This window comes from Ornithodoros turicata, chromosome 3 (assembly GCF_037126465.1).
Source record: "Ornithodoros turicata isolate Travis chromosome 3, ASM3712646v1, whole genome shotgun sequence".
Classification (NCBI taxonomy): domain Eukaryota; kingdom Metazoa; phylum Arthropoda; class Arachnida; order Ixodida; family Argasidae; genus Ornithodoros; species Ornithodoros turicata.
In genome coordinates, this window is record NC_088203.1 from 83,572,335 (window position 1) to 83,592,505 (window position 20,171).

Consider the following 20,171-nt stretch of genomic DNA (forward strand, 5'->3'; position numbering starts at 1 on the left):
GCGTCCGGACGGAGTTTTGCCCTGCCAAATACTCTCCAACTCAAGATTCCACGCGATCTGATAGAGGACGCGTTCCTACGAGGAAAGAGGTGGATTGCACGTGCTCCGATATGCGCGCCGCACCTCTTCCACAGCCCACATACTGTCACGCGACAATACTTGCATACGACAACATCTTCCTAGCCTGAGAGTTCACAATCTTCTAAGAAGCGCAATTAACAAAATAAAGAAAAAATGGCGTTCCTTCACGAATTTTTTGCGGGCGATCTATCGAACGGATTTTTGTTCTGAAAACGGCTACGATATCAGGTGACCGATATCAGGTGATTTTCGGAAGCGTAGTCCCGAGGCCCTCTTCCTTTTTCTTCCCATCTCGGGTGCCGCGGTAAGACAGGACCGCCGTATGTGGAAAGTGGTGGTGTATGTACTGTCGTAAGCTCTCCACTAAACTAAAGGCCGGTCACCGAGATTCTACTTGACGTCACGTCCCTAAAAGTGCGGTGGGGCATCTACAATGGCAGAAGAATGAGATTCCGACCAGCGCACCCGATCCGGGACAAAAGGATTTACCCTGGAACACTCAATGTTGTCGCAGGTAGAGCTGGAAAATTTCCGGAAATTTTGAATCTCTCGAAAAAACTTCGGGTTTTTTCCCGAAAAATTGGAAAAAATAGAAACAAACGCGGTTACTGCTGAGTCGAAACATTGCCGGCCAAGCCACAGCATACAATGAGCTAGAAACTTATGCAGAGCAGAGCATCCCATGAGACTGCTGTCTACTCAGCGACAGGTAATTGGAACAACCCGTCCACTCCGACCAGAACTCGGACATTATGTGAACGCGATGGCGATCGCTTGGAGCAGCCAGACGGAGCTCTGTTGGTGGTTGTTGGCGGAATAGAGGAACCCAAGGCACTGTTGGCGGGATGGAACGCATCGAAGGCACGAAAATTTACATTTTTGAATTTTGTCGCCTGGCTAATTAAATGATGGAACTGTTTCCCGTAGTCTGCCACACTTGTGTATTCACACGAGCGACATCTTCACGGAAGATTCTAGTGGAAGAAAGAGCTCACTGCTCACAAAGACGAAGTTCCGTCCCGTGTCATGTATTCAACATTAGTGCACATACATGTAAGAAAGAATGCATGCGTAAAAAATAATTTTATTGCAAATAGCGTTGTCATGTCGCTATATGCCCTACGCCTGTTACGTCGCATGCGAAGTTTGCTTGGTTGTAGAGTTCTATTATGCTCTGTTTGGTAAGGTTTCACTGCGCTGTCGGCGCTGGCGAGGCGAAGCTCGCCTTAGGCTTCTCCGTTCCAATCATTCTTTTCCCGCTCTCCTGTAAAGTTGTACGGATCACTAAACGCAACAGATGCTACGCTGTCGACACGCACCTTTCAGCAACACACTACTACACTTAGCACCAAAGATAACCGTCACAAGTGCGACCATGGCGACGAAGCAGAATGACGGTCTTGCTGTACTGGCTGCCTCTGAAATGTCAATGGCGACCCGTGAATAACATGCAACCTTTTGTAAAGCAATCGCGCAGCGAGATGCTGCGAAATGGTGCTGCAAATTGACTTGCCAGCCTACCCCCACACCAGCCAGCGATTGAAGGGACGACTTTTCATGGAGCCTGAGGAATACACACGCACGGAAGTGTACGGCACAAGTGTGCCTTCAGAGCATTTCTTTCATGGAGAAATTGGCGAATTTAACGTGCATAGTCGTAAACCGTAACCCTGTAGACGCACGGAAGTCAAAACCATATTCATAGAACAGCTCCGCTCTCTCGGTATTCTTTGTCAAGTCGTACTGTCTGGAAACCACGAAGCAGTGGTTTCATCGAGTGAAATTTAGTGTTAAGCCTTACTCTTGTGTGGCTTGTGAGTCGTGGTTTTTGGTTTTTTTGTTGTCGTCGACGTCGTCGTCGTCGTCGTCGGTGTGGCCAGGCTAATTGGATTGGACACGGGAAACTTCATGTCCTTCATGTCCGGTAGATCGACGCTGGCCAGAAGACCCTCTTTGCCAGCATCCACGCAGTAGACAGATATCCATTTGGCTTCGGACCAATCACGGTTAGGAGGAAGGTACAACTTCAAATCCGCGGCGGCGGCTGCTGCAGTTATTTCTTTGCCACTGTATAATAATTTGCGTCAGAATTAGTAACTCTGGAGCATCAGTTACATATGTGCATAGTGCACTGTAGCCGGATCCAAACGGACTACAAACGGAAGTGAACAGTTGGAAATGCGCCATTAGAAATTTGAAAGCAAATTCGCGGCTGTCCGGCCTATCCCAACTCTCAGGACCACATTGTTCTGTAAATATTTGCAGTGCTTAGCACGTGCACTTGTACGTGGCCCCTCTAGTTCAAGCACAACAGTTGGTCTTATATCCAGTCATCAGGATTCCCAAGGACGTTTGCGACAGCAGCAGCAGCGGGTTTGGCGTATCCGCCGACCAGTTATGGTACATTTTTGAAGGAACGTGCCTTATTGGGAGGCAGGGGACACAGAGCCGATGAGGCGGTTGTAGCCAGCTAAAGACCCACCAGCATTATGTGACCTTGTTACCCGCCGTGGTCCTCTTGGTACGGCGGTCTCATAAACAAACAAACCATAAAAATTAAATGTCATGAACCGTTGTGTTAACTGTAGCAAATTATTCGGCCTGAACGTCTTAGCCGTTTCACTTGCAGTGTGCAGAAGGAGCAGCCCCTCCGACAGTTTTCCATTGGGGCGAGCGTAGTCGCCTTCGCATTGCATTCTGAGATGTTCCTGTCTACCACGTGCCGCTCACGTGACCCTCCACACAGCACGGCGTCACCAAAGCAGACGACGCGAGCTGTAGCTCACAGTTCAGAGTCAGATACGGAGAGAGTTCGCACAGAGCCAGACACAGTTCACACTACTACGTTGAACGAGTCCTTGCAGTTATTTCTGCATGTTTGGATGCTAGAAGACCAATCAGTGTGCAGAACGCAAAAGCGGTACGCGGGACACGTGAGCATCACGTGTGGCCACGGTGACTTCGGTATGTACGTGTCTTGATTAAGTGGTAAAGAATGCTGTATCCAGAACAATCTGCGGCACAGTGTCAGGTCCCAAACGAACGATTCAATATGACTAAACAGGGCCTGCGATTTTGGGGGGGGGGGGCGAGTAAGGCGACCGCTTTAGGCTCCGTGTTTGCATAGGCCCAGCGCACGAAGCTCTCAACCAGGGATTACTGTTTTAAATGTCAAGTATGCACTTAATCGTGTGCAGGCCACGCGATGTGCCTTTGCCTCAGGCCAGCCCAGACTCGCACACAGGCGAATACATGCTGATCGTCTGCTTACATATATAACGTGTTCCCGTGACGATACGTAGTTTCTACGATGGTGCTCACATTTTCACTTTCGAAAACTGAGAGGATCACGTGGTGGACAGGACGTAATGGCGATTTTGATTCGAGCGACCGCTAGAGGGTGGCTACGCTAGTCTGGAGGAAAGAACCGCTGCTTGTGTTTCCCTCCTCAATGGTAAAAAAAAAAATCATACGACATAGGGGAAGATGTAGCTCGAAAATGTCTTCTTAGCACCGCGAGGTGCTGCTAACTAATGGTTAGCGTGGGCGGTTCCAGCATGTATCAGCAGCGCCCACGACCAGAGATGCCAGCCCCAGGATCATTTTGAAGTGTAGGCGAGAAAAGTGACTATGCTATAGGCGACGTTTTTCACAACGTTCGATAGAGAGTTTATCAAATTCAAGCGTAGCAATGTGATGAAACCAGAGCGTCGAACCGGAACCGAAAACCGAAATGAACCAGACTTGAACCAAAATTACCAGCGCCATCTTGGTGCTGCACCGGACCGAATTAATCGATCTAAAAATTTCGGTAACCGGTTCGGGATACCGGTTCGCGTTGGTGTGTGCCGCCTGTTATCTCCCCCCATCGTCTGGTGGCGACATCCGTTTTATGTGACATAATACTAACAGATTTGGCGGTCCATTCGGTAGCGCGGGACATAACAAGGCCAAGGGTGAAGGAACTAGCCGCCGAATCTTTTGACAATCGAAAGTTTGCAGCTGCAGTGCACTGCAACAACATCGTGTGTATCGTTAAAAAGCTAGGCTGCACTGCACTACTGCTGCAGTGTGCCCGGCAGCGTCACAGCAGTTGCGTCGTTGCGTTATGGATTATTCCGATTCACAATCCTCCTCGAACGGAACGGTTTCCAGCCTCTGAACCGGTTAATCGAACAGATATATGTGAACTACGGAGCTGAACCGTAACCGAACCTTTATGGCCGAACCCGAAACAAACCGAAAAACATTTCGGTTGGAAGCTCCGGAGTAAACAGGGCTATTGGCAATGTTTTCGGAACCGTTATCCTTTCGATCTAAAACGTGTTAAATGCTACTAAATGCGTTAAATCTCCGTCCGTGTGTGTGTGTCACTGTACACGTCCAATTTCAACTAAACAGGCTCTTAACCTTCTAGCACTCGTACCGTGAAAGCCACGTAACACGGACAGGTCTCGAACGAAAACCGTAGGAACAAAGAAAGGAAGAAAGTTACATGTTCTACCTCGTGGCCTGACTTCTTCGGCATGCCCTGTCAGACACGTCACAAGGCTGAACCACACCATTGTTAACCGTAGGTCTAAACGTGAACAAAGCACGCGGCTGACCATGCACCAGACTCGGTGGATCACTTGGTACCGTGTCAGCCTATACCCGAGGCAGGGTGCAAGCTGCTTATAGACACGCCGTTTTCTACGAGGGATGTTAAATACGATGTGCAGTACAGAGGTTTTAGCGAAAGTTAGCGAAGAACCTTAAACGTGGGCAAACGTAATCCACAGAACCACCACTGTTGACACTGTGTTGTGTCGTGTCGAGTCCCAGCCATTTCTTCTAACCAAACTGAGCCGACGACAACATGAGCTTTTTGGAAGTTCAGATGATATCGTAGCATGTGGTATATGAGTGAAATTTAGAGCCGTACGTAAATGAAAAGTTTCTCTCAAAAATCTCACCGATATTCCCGTAAGTTTCCATATTGTGGGGCCGACCTGTGTTTGTGGACGTTTATGGAGCTCATATAGAGCATATAGGAATGGCGAGCTCCCTCCGGACTTTTAATGGTTGTGTTTTCACATTACGTCAAACGAACGAGGCCGCCATGGTGGTGGTCATTCTCATTTTACGAAAACCCTACCCTATACTTAATGCGGTAATCCGCTAGACATCCGTTGCAGAGCCTGCACGGACCAAATTTCTATACGCTTAGCCTTTTGACAATTCGCCGTATGCGAGCACATTTATGTGTACAAGTGTGTGTGAGTGTTGTGTGCGTGTGGGCGTGTTTGGGTTTTGTCCGTACCTCAGTGACTGTTCCAAATGGCTGGCACAACGAGCTTGCTTTCCCAGGCATTTTGCTTTACAAACACGGCAATCGTAGAGATCTACAACACTATGATTGGCAACTACTTTCCAGTAGGTATGCCAGCTGTCTCGCTTCCAAACTGACGCATCCAACGTGCAAACTACATGAGCCTATGCGTATTACATGAGCTCTTCACCACCGCTTGCTATTCGACCAGGATACATGTATCTCATTATGATTCCGTATTTCTGCACCCTCAACGATGAAAGGAGGAAGTCACTGGTTAGTCACTGGAAGGTTTGCCAGCTGCAGGACTCGAGCCCATATCTTCTGGATTACATGTCCAGAGCTCTACCAATTGAGCTAAGCTAACACGCCTCCACAATGACTTCTATTGGTGAGTCATTTGAAGGGACAAAATTCTACCATTTTCTTTTAGAGCAAACGTGAGAGAGGAGCAAGGGAAAGGGACGCCGCCTCTTATACCCGCGGAGGAGAAGTGGATTGGCAGAAAATGGTAGAAGGTACTGTCCTGCTGCAACTTGTCACTGAAAAGGCTAGCCGGCTAGCTGCAGGCCTCGAACCTACATCATCTGGATTACCGGCCCAGGGCTCAACATCAATTGCCATCATGTTCTGCACACTTCTTACTGTACTTCTGTACACGACCCATACTGCTGGTAGGAGGACTGAGCGGTGCAGTGGAAGCACTTACTCTTTTTCATTTTCGACTTTGCACGTGGCACTGGGCTTCTTATCGGTAGTGCTTCCCACCAGGACCTTGGCTTCTGGAAAACAAGGAAGCTCCTTTCAACGAAGTCCTCTGACAATCAAAACGTTACGATTTCTGTTGGTAGGGCTCATGTGGTCTGTCGGGTGGTTTCAGAAACATGCACGTGCGTTGTAGGGGTGCACTCTCAAGGCAGCCTCAAGAGGAAACTTACGGTTTTTCATTGTTCGAGAGGCGGAGACTGTTTGCCGAATTACAAAGAAACAGCAATCATAGGATACCCAATAGACATCAAATGACACGTCTCTCACGAATCCAGGACAATTGCTCACAAAAAAACTGCTGAGGCCGGACAATTGCTCACCACCTCTTTCACCGCATGTAATTTAATTTCGCGTTTTTATGTGATACGATTTTATTTCTCGTTTATGGCGCTCACCTGAACTTGGGTGTACCTCGAAATATAATGATCGAAATCCCCGATGCAAAATAAACTGCTCTAAATAAATGATGCAGTCGCGCGCGGGAAGCTGCCAACAGCGACTACACTAACCTGGACATAGAAATGCAAACACTGAACTTGGACTAACGTGTTGTTCACTCGTATACGCCCTGCTAAGCCTAACGGGCGCTAAAATGTGGCTTTCGTTCGCTAAACCGACTTGGACAGACATTTGTGAATTTTAGTGGTGTGCCGACTTGGAAGATCCTGGGACGCAGGCATTCGCGTATCGAGAGGGAGGCAAGGTCACTTGTGAAAACTGCACTCATATTCATAGCTCATCTTTTTTTTTTTTTTTTTCAGATAACCTGTCCACAGCGTCCGTCCCCAGGGAAGGAGGCGAGGTGGTTGCACGCTTTGCACCCCCTGGAAGCACTTTGCTGCCCCCCCCCCCTTGGAAAAAAATCCTATAGGAACGCCCCAAGGACGCCTGACAAAGACGCTTCAGGCGTGCCTACAAGTGGACGATCCCTCGCCTCACCCTCTTCACTGGTGGATTTCCTGGATCTATTTGAAGCAACCTTAGAAAGCTAAAGGACGAATTCAGCTAACATAAAGTCAGCGGCTTAAACACGTAATAAATCACAATAGAAGTGTAGTGGCGGTGAGTAATTGTTCGGCTTCAACGGGTCTGTGGTGAGCAATTGTCCGGCCTCAGCAGTTTTTTGGTGAGAAATTGTCCGGTGAGCAATCCGCCATTTTCACGCGATCGCTGTGCGCATGCGCATCCCCCGTCTTCTGCTTTTTTGATTGAAAACTATGGAACCATAGCTGAAAACAGCCGTAGCCATTACTACGTTAACGCTGCTATACACCATTTTCCCGTTCCTGAATTGCTTCCGTCAATGAGTGAGGCTACGCTTCTCGGCACCAGAAATGTATGAAAGGACCCGGGGCCCTATTCCGAGGTGCCTCGCTCGCGCAATCGAGTCGTTTGCAAGCGACGGCACGTGGTGTTTGATGTCATCGAACGACAGCGCCGAGAATTTGGTATTCCAGTGCTTCCAGACGAGCCGCGCGTGAACGATCCTGTCGTTTGACCGATGCGCACGCTTGTTCAGCGGGGAGAGCTCAGCAGAAGGGAAAGTGAAAAAGAGCAACTTTCAACACGGACCACCAGAAGACGACTGCCGCCTGGTTCTGACCCTCATAAGCTAGCAACGTGTGTAATGATTTTTTTTTTGTTGCTACATTCTATAGCGGCTTCCCGCTCTAGCAAATTTTTCCACGGCTGACAGTGAATACATGCAGTGAAAAGCAGTCGGAGGTGCGAAAGGCAAAGGCAAAGGAACCACTGAAAACTTCCCAATCCTACCACATGTAGTTCCGGACCACCGATGGTGTCGGTAGGCGAAGCGATCGAGGCGGCGGGAACGATACCTGCCACGTTTGGTATTTCGGGTTACGTCTAACGATCGCGCGCTTGGGTTATTTACAATCGTTCAGCCCGTCGACGTGTTCAACGTCACTGTCACGCGCATCCCAGATGACGACAAAGCGATTGCACGAGCGCGTTCGCAAACAAAGCAAACATAGGCAATAAAAGACGACGCAAAAAAAAAAAAAAGAAGAAGAAACAAGCTGTGCTTGTTTTTCTTTTTTTCGTATAATTTCCTCTATCTGCGATGGATTCACCGGTACGCGCTTCACGTCCCACCTCGGAGCAGTTTCACATTGTGCTCGACTATGTGGGGGAGCACCGTAATCTCTTTACGGGTGGGCTGTCCGCTGGCTACACATCCCAAGACAGAAATAGGGAGTGGTGCGAGCTGGTTACACGTTTGAACGCCAGCGGTGGTGCAGTGAAACCCGTTGAGAGGTGGAGAAAGGTGCCTAAATTAGTATGAGATACGAAACACCAACAAAAATTCGCGGCAGCAGTGACGACTGCAATATCCCCATCCTCGGCCCTTGGGACACCGCGGCCCACTCCAGGGCGACCTTACGTCATGTAGTTGGCTCTTTTGAGGCGACAGGCCTAAGGAACTCATTATGACCCCACCAGCGCTCTCGGACATTTCCACCATCACGATCACGTTCATCATCGCCATCGCCGCTCCGACCATTCCCGTCATCTCTCATTGTCATCACTCACATTAGAACCCTTAGCTATGGGGTAGCTTTCCACTCAGAGTGGAAAACCGCCCCCCTGAATCATCAGAATATATATGTTTTTGTTGCAATATCCCACTACTTGATTGAAGCTGTGTTCAATGGGAACTTTTAGACGTGGACCAACTGGAAAAGCGCCACCAAAGCCAAGGCAGCTCGCATCTCATATCACACGCGGGAGACGGGAAGAGATCCCCCACCGAAAGAATCGCTCTCTGAGCTTGAGGAGCGGCTCGCCTCTGTGATTGGGCAAGTGGCGACGACCGGGATGCAGGAGACTCGGGATACGGGCACTGGCGGCCTCGGAGTCCGCATCAACAATCATTTATATGGCACCGCCCGAGGCAGCTTCTGCCTCACAGAGCGATGAAGGCAGGTCGACGTGCACATAGGTTCCCACCGCATTGGCCTCGATAGCTCTGGCTACTCGACAGGCCAAACGACTGGGTCCGAGAAATCGCTCGTGCACCGACACTCAGCAGATAGCATCGTTCACAAGCGACACGTTTAGAAGGCAAGGAAATACCAAATGCTCGGTGCCGTCGATACGTGACATCACGCATCACGTGCCATCGGTTGCAAACAGCTAGATTGCTCGTGCGGTGCACCTCGCGATTCAAGCACGCTATCGTTAGACGCGCCGTCGGAATATCAAAAGTTGCATGGGTCGTTCCCACAAGGTCGATCGAGAAGGAGCGATCCTCGCCTACCGACAGTGTCGGTCACGCGCAATCCGTAGCTCGGAATAGGGCCCCAGGAGCGATAACGAATAGCTTTAGTGCTGGATGACTGCACTGCACTCAACAAGCGCAAGAAGCTTCTTCCTCTTCTTTAAAACAGTTGTGCACAGCTTATTGGTCTGGCATGGAGTGACACGAACACGGTTTGCTCCAGGGTCATGTTGCATACATCAAATGGACACTTACAATTTGTACAGGGAGAAGCAGCAGGAATAGGCCTCGAAGCCTAAGATGGACTCTCAAAAAGTGAATGCACGAAGTATGCTGGAACGAAAGACAAGCCGCAGCGCTCCTCACGTGCATTTGTTTTCAGCCAGTAGCAGACGACATTCGAGAGGGCGCCACATCTCAGGAAAATGGTCCATTGTCCGCGCCCCGCCTCTTTTACCACGTTCTGATTGAGAACAGTTCCACATTCCAACAGCTTATTCAGCTTATCGTCGTGAAATCGGTATTACAGATGTCTTAATGGAACGGAATGACGAAACTTGGGAACTTGGTGTGAACCTCTGAGCAGACTGGTACAAGTACTGGTAAATACTATTTGTGGTATCTTGTCGCCTGCTGATCCCAAGATGGTGAGTTCAAACCCGGCCGAGCACGGTGGCAACTTGGTGGGTGGAAGGGTGCAAGTTGCTCACACACGCAGTCTTCCGCGAGGGACGTTAAATGTGGTGTCGGATTTCGCCGCACGCCCTGTGGTGTCGCTCATGATCACAGTTGCCTCGCGACGTATCTTATTCGATACTTTTTTTCGGGGGCGTATCTGTACCAGGGATGGGCATAAATACACTTTTGGGGTATTTAAATATAAATACAAAATACTACATGTTTTCATGTATTTAAATACTGCCTATAAATACTTTATGATGAAAGTAATTAAATACAAGATATAAATACATTAAGACAGTATTTAAATACTGTAACTACTTCCGTAAATACTTTGAGCCGCCCAGACACATTATTCTTTTAAATTAGTGTATAAATGGAGTCACCTGTGGAAGCATGTCTGCTGCACACAATGCCCACATATTTCTTTATTTTTCCGTGATGCAGTGTGATGATTTCAGTATCTTGCATGGACCGACTTTCCATTGAACGAAAACGTCTACTGACTCTCAGGAGCAGCGAGAGGGGTACTAGACAGGACGGACACGGGACACTACCGACGGCGACTCGAAACCTGCTAATGAACTCGTTATCGCTTCTTCCACTTTCTCTATGTTGAATAAAGTGTTCATTTGCTGGTTTTCAGTTGTCGCTGTCGGTTCTTGTCCCCTGTCTGTCCTGTCCACCCCCCCCCCCCACCCCCACCCCCCCGCTGCTCCTCGGACACAAGGAGATGTTTCCGTTCAATGGTATACACCAGCTTGCTTGCCTCCTCTACTTATGTTCATCGGCTTTCCATCTTCAGCGACGATAGTGAAAAACGATCTAGTGCGCTGCAGCCCTTGTCCTGAGTTCCTAGTGTGTGACTGAGTAGAACTGCCGCTAATTGTGTATTTTAAGGATTCCCTTTAGACACCAGGCTTTGTCAAGTGACGCAAGAGGGTCCCGAATCACATTTTTCCCAAATTGGTGTTATCATTTCTCTCCCCGCTTCCAAGAGTGAAGCAACGGGGATGGTGATTCCCTCATTCGCACATTGTGCTGTTTTCTAGAAGGACGGAAATCCCCGAACACACGGGATGAGTGACCTGTAGCCTCTAACCAAGATACCCTTCATCGCTGGAGGCTAACAATGTGGAACTTGAGAGAAGCCCACAAATACGGGAGGATGAGATATGTGTATTTAAGTGTATTTTAAATATAAATACGCCTAGAACGGTATTTAAATATAAATATAAATAAATTTTTCTTGCCTGTATTTAAATACGTATTTTAAGTACATGTATTTATATTTTAAATACAATGTATCTAAATACTGCCCATCCCTGATCTGTACCCTATTTCAAATACATCTTGTGGTACCTTCTACTCAATACTACTATTTGCATGGCCTCAGTTTTCCATCTTTTTTTTTTTTTTTCTCATTGGCATGCTTACTCTCGCGTGCATTCCCGCGTCCATTCGACCTCCTACGTCGACCCTTCTGAAATTCAAGAGCAAGGGTTTTCTGGTGTGTGCCCTGCAGCTGCAACAGGATTCTGATCTAAATATCTCCTCCTGCTCTGTCCTAGCCTTCTAGGACACCTCTGCTTGGCAAGCTTCTACTCTTTCCGTTCTCTTTCTCTGATGACAGATCGGCCGGTGTCTGCCACAGGTCCCATTGGAGCTTTTGTATGTAGGGACATTCATGTATGTTATGTAGTCATTCTGCACGAGGTGTCAGTTCGCAGAATGGAGGCTCGTTCAAACCTTCGGACGCTTTTCCAATATGCTTCGGAAACCGATAATATTTGTCCAATGAAAGCTTTGCTTACGCAAGAAGAAGACTGGGAACTCGCGTGTTTAAAACTAAGTGTGTCAAACTCACGTTAACGACACCTTCACGTTTTTATACGACGCCTAACGAAGTATCACTTTCGTTGCTGCTCTAGCCCAATTACTTTCATTTTGAGGTCTTTATACAATTGCAATTTTGCGGCAGTATTTGCTATCATATTTTAAATACTTTTCGAGGTATCTTGTACATGTCTGCCTCTCGTATACAGTCGTGCGAGACTAGCATGTTTCGGGTGGACCTTTACTGGGTGATTTCAGCCAGAGTCAGGCAGGATGTTCGTTCGAATATACATTGAAGCCTAGTGCTTAGGAAGTACATTGGCGGAGGAAATAATCCATTTCATCCACCATTTCGTTGCCTATGTGCTGCAGTTCTGTTTGCTCTATCTTTGAGATTCTAGCTTCTGCACGTGTCCAGTCGCCTATTTGCACAAAATCTCACTTCTTCGAAGCGTAACTGCTTTTCTGCAAACAACAGGAGGTCAACATGGATTCCGTTCTTTAAACGCTCGTTCCATTCATAGAAAATATTTATATTGTTGGAAAATATACACTGACATATTTCCTAACTCGCGTTTTGTGAGTGGTCGTAAGGCAAAAACGCGCAACTTCGGCGCAATTTCCCATATTTCCGCGCACTCGTGACGTCGTTCGTGTTCATCACGCAGTTGCTCATAACAAGCTCCTTTGGTGTAGTAAAACAAATTTCCGCGCACACATGCCGTGACACAAGAACTTTATTGTCAGATGATGAATGGGGCGATACTCTACCCCATTGCTGGCGGTGATGCACGGAATTAATGCACAATAAGGATCGAAGTCCTATGGTGTCCAGAAAGGTGAAGAGAACTTGAAGAGAAGGTGAAGAGAGAGAGAGGTGAAGGTGAAGGAGAGAGAGAGGGCAGAGCGTTGGTGGGCTGGATGTGGCCAGGGAAAAAGCAATTTTGTGAGAGGGCGAGAGTTTAGCTCGTTAAGGGATCCAGAGTGTACGGCTCGGGAAGGTTGGTAGCGTGGGCAATTTGCTCTATAGTTCTACAGCACCGCAGTGACAGCACTGGGGAGAGCTGTAATGCCACTGCTCTGTAAAAGTCACATCGAGGCGCATTTTTTCAGGTTCAGACATCCGAGGCTCATCCGCACGGTTTGTGATGGATGTGTTAATGGCTTACAACCTTGTCTATGAAGCAGGGCACAGGCTGGCTCTCCTGTGGGTTCCAGCCCATTGCAGTGTCGAGGGCAATGAACAGCGAAGCAGAAATAGCTCTCTCGTCTCGGAGACGCGTATTGCGCTGCTGAGAGGAGATCGTCGTTTCGTACTTAGACGCCTTGTGACTCCACTGGCTTCCCGCACATGGACCGCTGACGTCCCTCCCAGACATGCTGAGCAGAGTTGATACAGCGCTCGGTTTCCGCATGCTTCGACGTATACCTCTCGTCAGATGTGAGGACTGTACTCCAGGAACTCCAGTGTTCCTATTCTCGTTTTTGGTTGTACGACAATCTGCGGTGCGTGGTGCCGGCAGATGAAGCAAGCATCTTCAAGCATTGGGCTAATTATCTTATTTGCCGTGCTTCTCAGGTTGTACAGTGTGGCATTGTGCTTAACGACGCCAGTGACAACATGGCATCCACTCTTCCCGTGTCTCGTTGGCAGTAAACACCCACTTTGCTACTAGCTTTTGCTTCGTAGTTCTTACTACTGTAGTGCTTAGCCCGCACACACGGTCTGCGCTGTGAGTTCTGTTCATCGTACGCCCTTACACATATCCCCCAGCCCTTACAGAGGAGCACCGAAGAGTGTGTTCTCACACACAGCAGGAATACGATGTGTTCTGCCTAGATCATGTGGCATGAAGATAACACGAGCGACGGAAAGAGGAGCTTTCTCCACTTCTGTCGATCGCCTGTCTACGGATTACGTTCCACTGCTTTATGACACATGATCTCAGCCGCTTCAGCCGGCGCAATATAACGCTACCTCGGCTTCAACACCACGCCATGCATGTTGTTGCGATGTGGTTATTCTTGAGTGTCCGCAACGGAACCTCGGCCATTTTTTTCGCGAGCTTGTCATGAACAATATGTATGAGAAATATGATCCACGTCACGAGTGGGCGAATATGAAAAATACGCTACCGAAGTTGCGCGTCAGGAAGTATGTCCGAATTTTCCAACAATCTTGTATACGAATGGAAAGAGCGTTTAAAGACGAACAGAACGATGTCACCCATGTTAACATTCTGGTATTTGCAGAAATGCAGTTACGCGCCGAAAAAGTGATATTTTTGCAAGTGAGGAGACTTTGCGGACACCTGCAAAATGTAAAACCTCAAACGCTACAGCAGCACGTAGGCAATAAGCGCGGAAAATATTAATGGCCATAACGGTTACGAAGATACGAGGCATGACAACTGAGAGCAAGACATTTTCAGCTATTTCCTCCGCTAATGCACTTCCTAAGCACTAGGCTTCCCGATTCTGCTTAAAATCGCCCTACTGTACCGGCAACAACCTTATGCACCTACTATCAATGACATCATATTTCGCCAGTCGTTATGCAACGGCTTCGGCAGTCGGCTTCCAACGAGCTATACCAAGCAGGTTTCAGACACCTTTGAGATGCTTATTGCAGTTATGGGACGTTCCTAACTTTTATTGGTACTAGACATAGAACGTCTACAGGGTGTTGCACCTAACGCGAAAAAAAAATCTACGGGCTACTGGGGGGAGATTTTGTCATCCATTCGGAGCACTTTTACCCAATTTAATTCGTCACGCCACATTTTACGGGAAACGCATGCCGGATTTACCCCATTCTATTGGATAATTCATACACTAATACAATGGCAATAGCCGCAAGTGTATCAAAAAACGGGAGGGTGACGGCAAATTTCGGAGATAAATTGGAAATTGAATTTCACGCAGATGATAAATTGATCAGAAGTACCGGAAGTAAATAACTGGCCGAGATTAATGGCGGTGACCCCATAATGATCAAACATATGTTTTCAGACATGTTCCCCCATGTTTTGGTTGTTTGGTTGGTTTTTATTATTATTATTATTATTATTATTTTAGGTTAGGGGAAATACCCTGTTAGGGGAAACTTTCTCCCGCTACTGCTTCAGCACCTGATCCTTCCTTGCAGTTCCTTGCCAGTGTTTGTTGTCTAGCGCCTTTGCCTATACGTCGTAGTTATGTCTTCCCCAGTGCATGCTCAATACATTCGCCGCCATGCGCCTACACCGCGTGTCATCCGCACAAAAGACGGGAAGTACCCATGATGCCACTTACTTGCACACGATTCTGAGTACTTGAAACCTGCAAGGGTCACAGAAACAGAGTCCACGACTGTCACCTTCGTAGCTGTAACTTTTGTAGCAGCTGCACCCGCCGAATCTTTGAAGGCGCTGAGGTCTAGGGCTGTCGGCGCCGTCGCTGCCGGTATCTTTAGTGCCACGTGGACCACCTTTAGAGGAAACAACGATTACAAGCTGAACGCGCTCTGCACATACAAATGCGCAATTGATTGCCGTTATGAAGTGATGTGCGATCTTACGCTCTATTGCTCAAAGCGCCGCTTTTTGCTCCATTTTTGGGCGAACTTATTACGCATCATGTTTACGTCCTGTAATGTGCCCAAAGTCCCTGACACATTTCTTGAGGTCATGCAGTCAACACGCGTTTGAAGAAGAAACTCGAGATTTCTACAGCAGGTGAGGAACAGTGTTGGAGCGCCTGTTGCAGAACCGGGTTTGTCTACATTACACTATATTCGGATAATAAACCAACGACTTACTTTCTTGTCCCACAAGCCAAGCCATTTGTAATCCGCGATCTTTCCACTCTTCAGCTTCAGCACTGCTACGACAGCTCCTTTCGAATATGTCGAGACATCACTGCACAAGCGAAATCGAGAAAAAACTTACAGGAGTGTATGCGAGCGCCACATAGTTGTGGTAGGCATAGGCACTTTCAAACCAATGACCGTGTTTTCCGGGTGCGTCGAGGTTACCAGACTTGTTACGACGACGACGAGGTTAAGAGGGTCAGCCATAGCCCTCATGCACTTTTGCACCAGGGAGCCCGTCCTTTTTTAGGCGATACTATAAGGGCATTAGACATGCCGTTTTCGCTTCTATCATCTCTGGGCCGGCGGACGTTCTTGGCATTATGTTGCTCAACCGTCAAATCACTAATTACCAACCATTAATTAACTTAAAAGCTACGAAGTTGTCCCACTGAGAACATCTGTTCCTTTCGGTGACCTGATATCGTAGCCGTTTTCAGAACAAAAATCCGTTCGGTAGATCGTCCGCAAAAAATCCGTGAAGGAACACCATTTTTTTCTTGATTTTCTTCATTGCGCATCATCCGAGACGAGTCTCCTTCAACCCCAATATCAGATGGTGAAGGAGCCCTATGCGTCGAAGATGCCGCCACAGTGCCGCCTCGAAGTGGGCCTCCACAGTGCATCGAAGATGAGCTTTAACTTGCGGAAACTTGCGGGCGACGCTATCGGAACTGCCCGTATCTTGGGCTACATTTTCTGTTAATCTTTTTCCAGGACGCAAGAGGCGACCAGTGTGCTCTTTCCCTTTCTCACATTGGGGGTGAAGGAAAGACTGGCCTCCGAAGATGCGCAACGAACAAAAAAAAAAGAAAAAAAAAGGGGGTTCCTTCACAATTTTTTTGCAGACGATCTACCAAACGGATTTTTGTTCTGAAGCGGCACCGCTATCAGGTCACCGAAAGGAACATATGTTCTCATTGGGACAACTTCGTAGCTTTTATGATTAAAAAGGTAAATTAACGATTTTTAGGTAATTAGTGATTTGATGGTTGAGCAACATATGGCCAAGAACGTCCGCCGGCCCAGAGATGATAGAAGTGAAAACAGCATGTCTATAGCACGTCTTTTTTTTATGAAAAATCTGTATCGCCTTAAAAAAGACACCCTGTATATAATCGTGAGACGGTGGATACGTAGGTGCGTGTGTTTGGGTGGAGCCAAACAAGTTAAAATATGAGAGACGCTCTTAACGAATTTAGGACGGCTTTAAGCAATCTAATGAAACGAGGGAAAAGCTAGGTGGCCCAGGCAAAAATCTGGAGTGGGACCAGTGAAAGTGGATTATCGGACAGGACCATTTAGTGACTGGGATCAGTTGGAAGTGGAACCAGTTTCATGGAAGTGGAATTGATCCAGTGGTCCCCTCTGCCAGCTGGGGACCACTGAATGCATGACCGAAAATAATGCGTAGAAAATGTACATATTGTTCAAGCAAATCTTGTTTATTCTTCTAAAAGGATACACTGAACAGTAAGTAGTAATGAATACACCTCTATGCACGTAGTACGTGTAGCAGTGTTGGGGGTAACTAAGCTACCTTTTTCGGTAACCATTCTTTGCTTTTGAGATCCAGTTAACTTGGAACTCGTTCATTTTTAGGTAACTTTGTCAAAGTAACTTGGAGAAAATTCCGATTTTCATATACAAGCATCGCGAGCTACGTCCTCCCTCTCTAGTGACACATCAACATGCACGGGGCGTCTGATATTCTCTTTTGGCCGTACAGTAGGAGGCTCAGGTGTCACTCGTCTTAGCGAAGACCAGCATATTTATAATGACAGAGGGCATTGTGTAGTAGGGTTAAAACGGTTCTACGATATATGCGCAGAGGACAACTCATGAACTTGCTTTGTGCTGTGTCGTATTATGAGAGCAAAATCATCAAATCCCTCCCTAGGGAAGCAGATAAATGCTTGAAAACGAAACATCCAATTAATACTAATCAAAGCGTCACGCTCAGCACTCATACCTGCTAACGTCAACAAGGACTATGTGCAGTGCGTTTGGAGTTTCACCGTACGCATTGTAAGGTTTTTTAGCGTGAAAACTCTTCCGGCATATCGACGATGTGTTCATAGGAGTCATTATTGCATTGTCTTAGAAAGCGCACTGAAACACTCGCAAATACTTCGGAGGTGTACGATCCCTGTCGCGGCAAACGAAGATAGAACTAACATGCCGCAACCCTCCGGCAGTTTGAATTTGAATTGAAAGCCGCTCGCTGTACAGTGGCGTCCTCAGTTATTGCATCAGCATCTGCAATTATGTTTTCTCGTTTTCCTTTTACTTTTCTTAAATATTTGCATATTTTGCTGGTGGAGCACGAAGTTACCGCATATTTTATCGCAGACGCACCTGCATGGAGATCGCGCCCGCGCTCCGCACAACCACAATGGCATATGGCAAGGGTGAACTCTGTACCCCCAAAAGATCTCAAAGGGGAAGCTGCCCAGCTTGGGAAGTGGGTTAATTGACCATTCTGGGAACAAAATGGCATCCGGGAGGCTCCAGCTGGAACTTGTGGAACCATCCGACGCCAGAGTGGTACCACTGATTTCACGAAAGTGAAACCACAGCCACCCCCTTGGGAATCCAGCTGGGACCATCCACATTCAACTGGAACAATTCTGGGACCAGTCCAGATATTTGCCTGGAGGCGTAGACCCATGAAGACCCATGAAGGCCTATGGTTGCCATTCCCTTGCTCGTAGAGCACCTGTGTCCTGGGTGCAACGGACAACCAGCATGGCGGTGTTACGAGTCTTCGTCTTTTCACCTATAGAGGTGCTCGCGTCGTCTTCAGGATGGCGGAGAAAAGAATGATTGCTGCTGTATGAATCAACCTGCTTCCTGCCTTCTTCACGCTTCAAGAATCCGCCATTTCATAAAACGTTAACGGAGCATGCACAAGACGGTGGCGCATCCTATCGAGACTGACGAAACAATTTGGTTGCCATTCGTTGGTTGGTCATTCAAATTGTCTATTGGTCAAAATATCATTCAATTTGGTTGTCATACGATAAAGGCAACATTTAGTGGACCTATGGATCGGAAGACATTTTGATAAAGATTGTACTAGCATGTTCGTTCAGCAGTTGCAAAGCAAAGTACAGCAAGGCGGAGAAGTTACGACAGAACCCACAGCAGAAGTAGTCCGGTATATGCTCGCTGCTCGGGCACAGAATATCGATAACCTTGTTCCAGTCCGTGATGACAGACGAGTACCACTCACGTACGATGTTGCAACCCGGAAGCTCCATGAACGCAACCCAATCAACCATTTAACCCTTTATGAACAACGGAGACAGCACGCACATGATTGATACCCATTTGACCTCGCGAGTTAGCCGCAACGCGCGGCTAACACGGTTCAGGTCTTTTTTAGGCGGATTTCACAGAGCTGACATGCTCTGGTCACACGTCACAGCGAACGTCAACGCACATGTGACCTTAAAGGGACCGAAAAGTGAAAAATAACCCCCATATCTTGCCCACTGTCGTGCACAACATCATTGTTTGATAAGACACAGAAAGCATTACTTCTCAATTCGGCATATTTTTTACGTATAAATATTTTGAACATTGACAGAACATGGACGGTGCTGCCAACAAACGGCGAAAAAGGGAAACTTGGGTTTCGGCGGTTTCCGGTCCAGGGCTCCCAGGGATTGGTCAATCCTTACCACGTGAGAGCTAATTAGAGAACAAAGTTGACGCACAGGATCTTACAGCTTAACGACATTTTAAAAATGACGCACTTCCATAGTTTCTACGTTAATAAAGCATTCAGCTACTTCGCCGCTACGGGGTAGATCCACCGCGCCATCTGCAAGGCAGTCTGTGTCAGGCCCCCATAGCTCCCCCTCTTCGCGGCTCTAAAAAAATGTTTGCACGTCATAAACAGGTGGTATTACTCAGTCAGGCGTCATAGTTGATACCCATTGGCCGAAGAACATTGCGCGCTCCGCTATTGGTTGGCAAAGTTTCAAAAGAGCGTTCTTTCGCGGGCCGCCTGCAGTGTTGCCAAGTTGGAGGATTTCCCTCCAAATCTGGGCGGTTTGTGCAGGAGCCTAGCAATTTCGATTTGGAGGGAGGAATGAAATCTGGAGGTTTCGGTTTCACTTCGGAGGTATTTCAGAGGAATTCATTCAACTTTCGTCATGTACCCATAAAATGTTTGCTAAATACGACCCCAAAACAGGATCAGCGAATGTCAGACGACAAACTGCAAAAGTTTCAGAACGCCTGATGTTTTAGAAAGTAGCGTGTTGCGCACCTTATGCGGCTTACTCGGGGGTTTCTTCGTGCTTCGTGTGCTGGCGTCTGCTCCAGCCAAGCGTCCGCTCCTCTCCGTGACAGCGGACGCGTGTCGGTTTTCGCATGTTCCGTGAAGCTCTTTGGAC

At 47.7% G+C, this 20,171-nt stretch overlaps 1 protein-coding gene across 1 annotated transcript in view; it reads right to left on the minus strand.

Moving 5' to 3' along the window:
- Positions 1-1,149: 1,149 nt before the first annotated feature.
- The window catches only part of LOC135388714 (uncharacterized), a 30,892-nt gene continuing 11,870 nt past the window's right edge, over positions 1,150-20,171 (minus strand). Inside the window, exons 3-8 of the mRNA XM_064618448.1 lie at positions 15,715-15,814; positions 15,210-15,384; positions 6,102-6,174; positions 1,883-2,148; positions 1,401-1,499; positions 1,150-1,345 (exon numbers count right to left, since the gene is read on the minus strand). Coding sequence (XP_064474518.1) covers positions 1,308-1,345; positions 1,401-1,499; positions 1,883-2,148; positions 6,102-6,174; positions 15,210-15,384; positions 15,715-15,814 — 751 coding nt within the window. The 3' untranslated portion in view covers positions 1,150-1,307. The remainder of the gene's footprint in view (positions 1,346-1,400; positions 1,500-1,882; positions 2,149-6,101; positions 6,175-15,209; positions 15,385-15,714; positions 15,815-20,171) is intronic.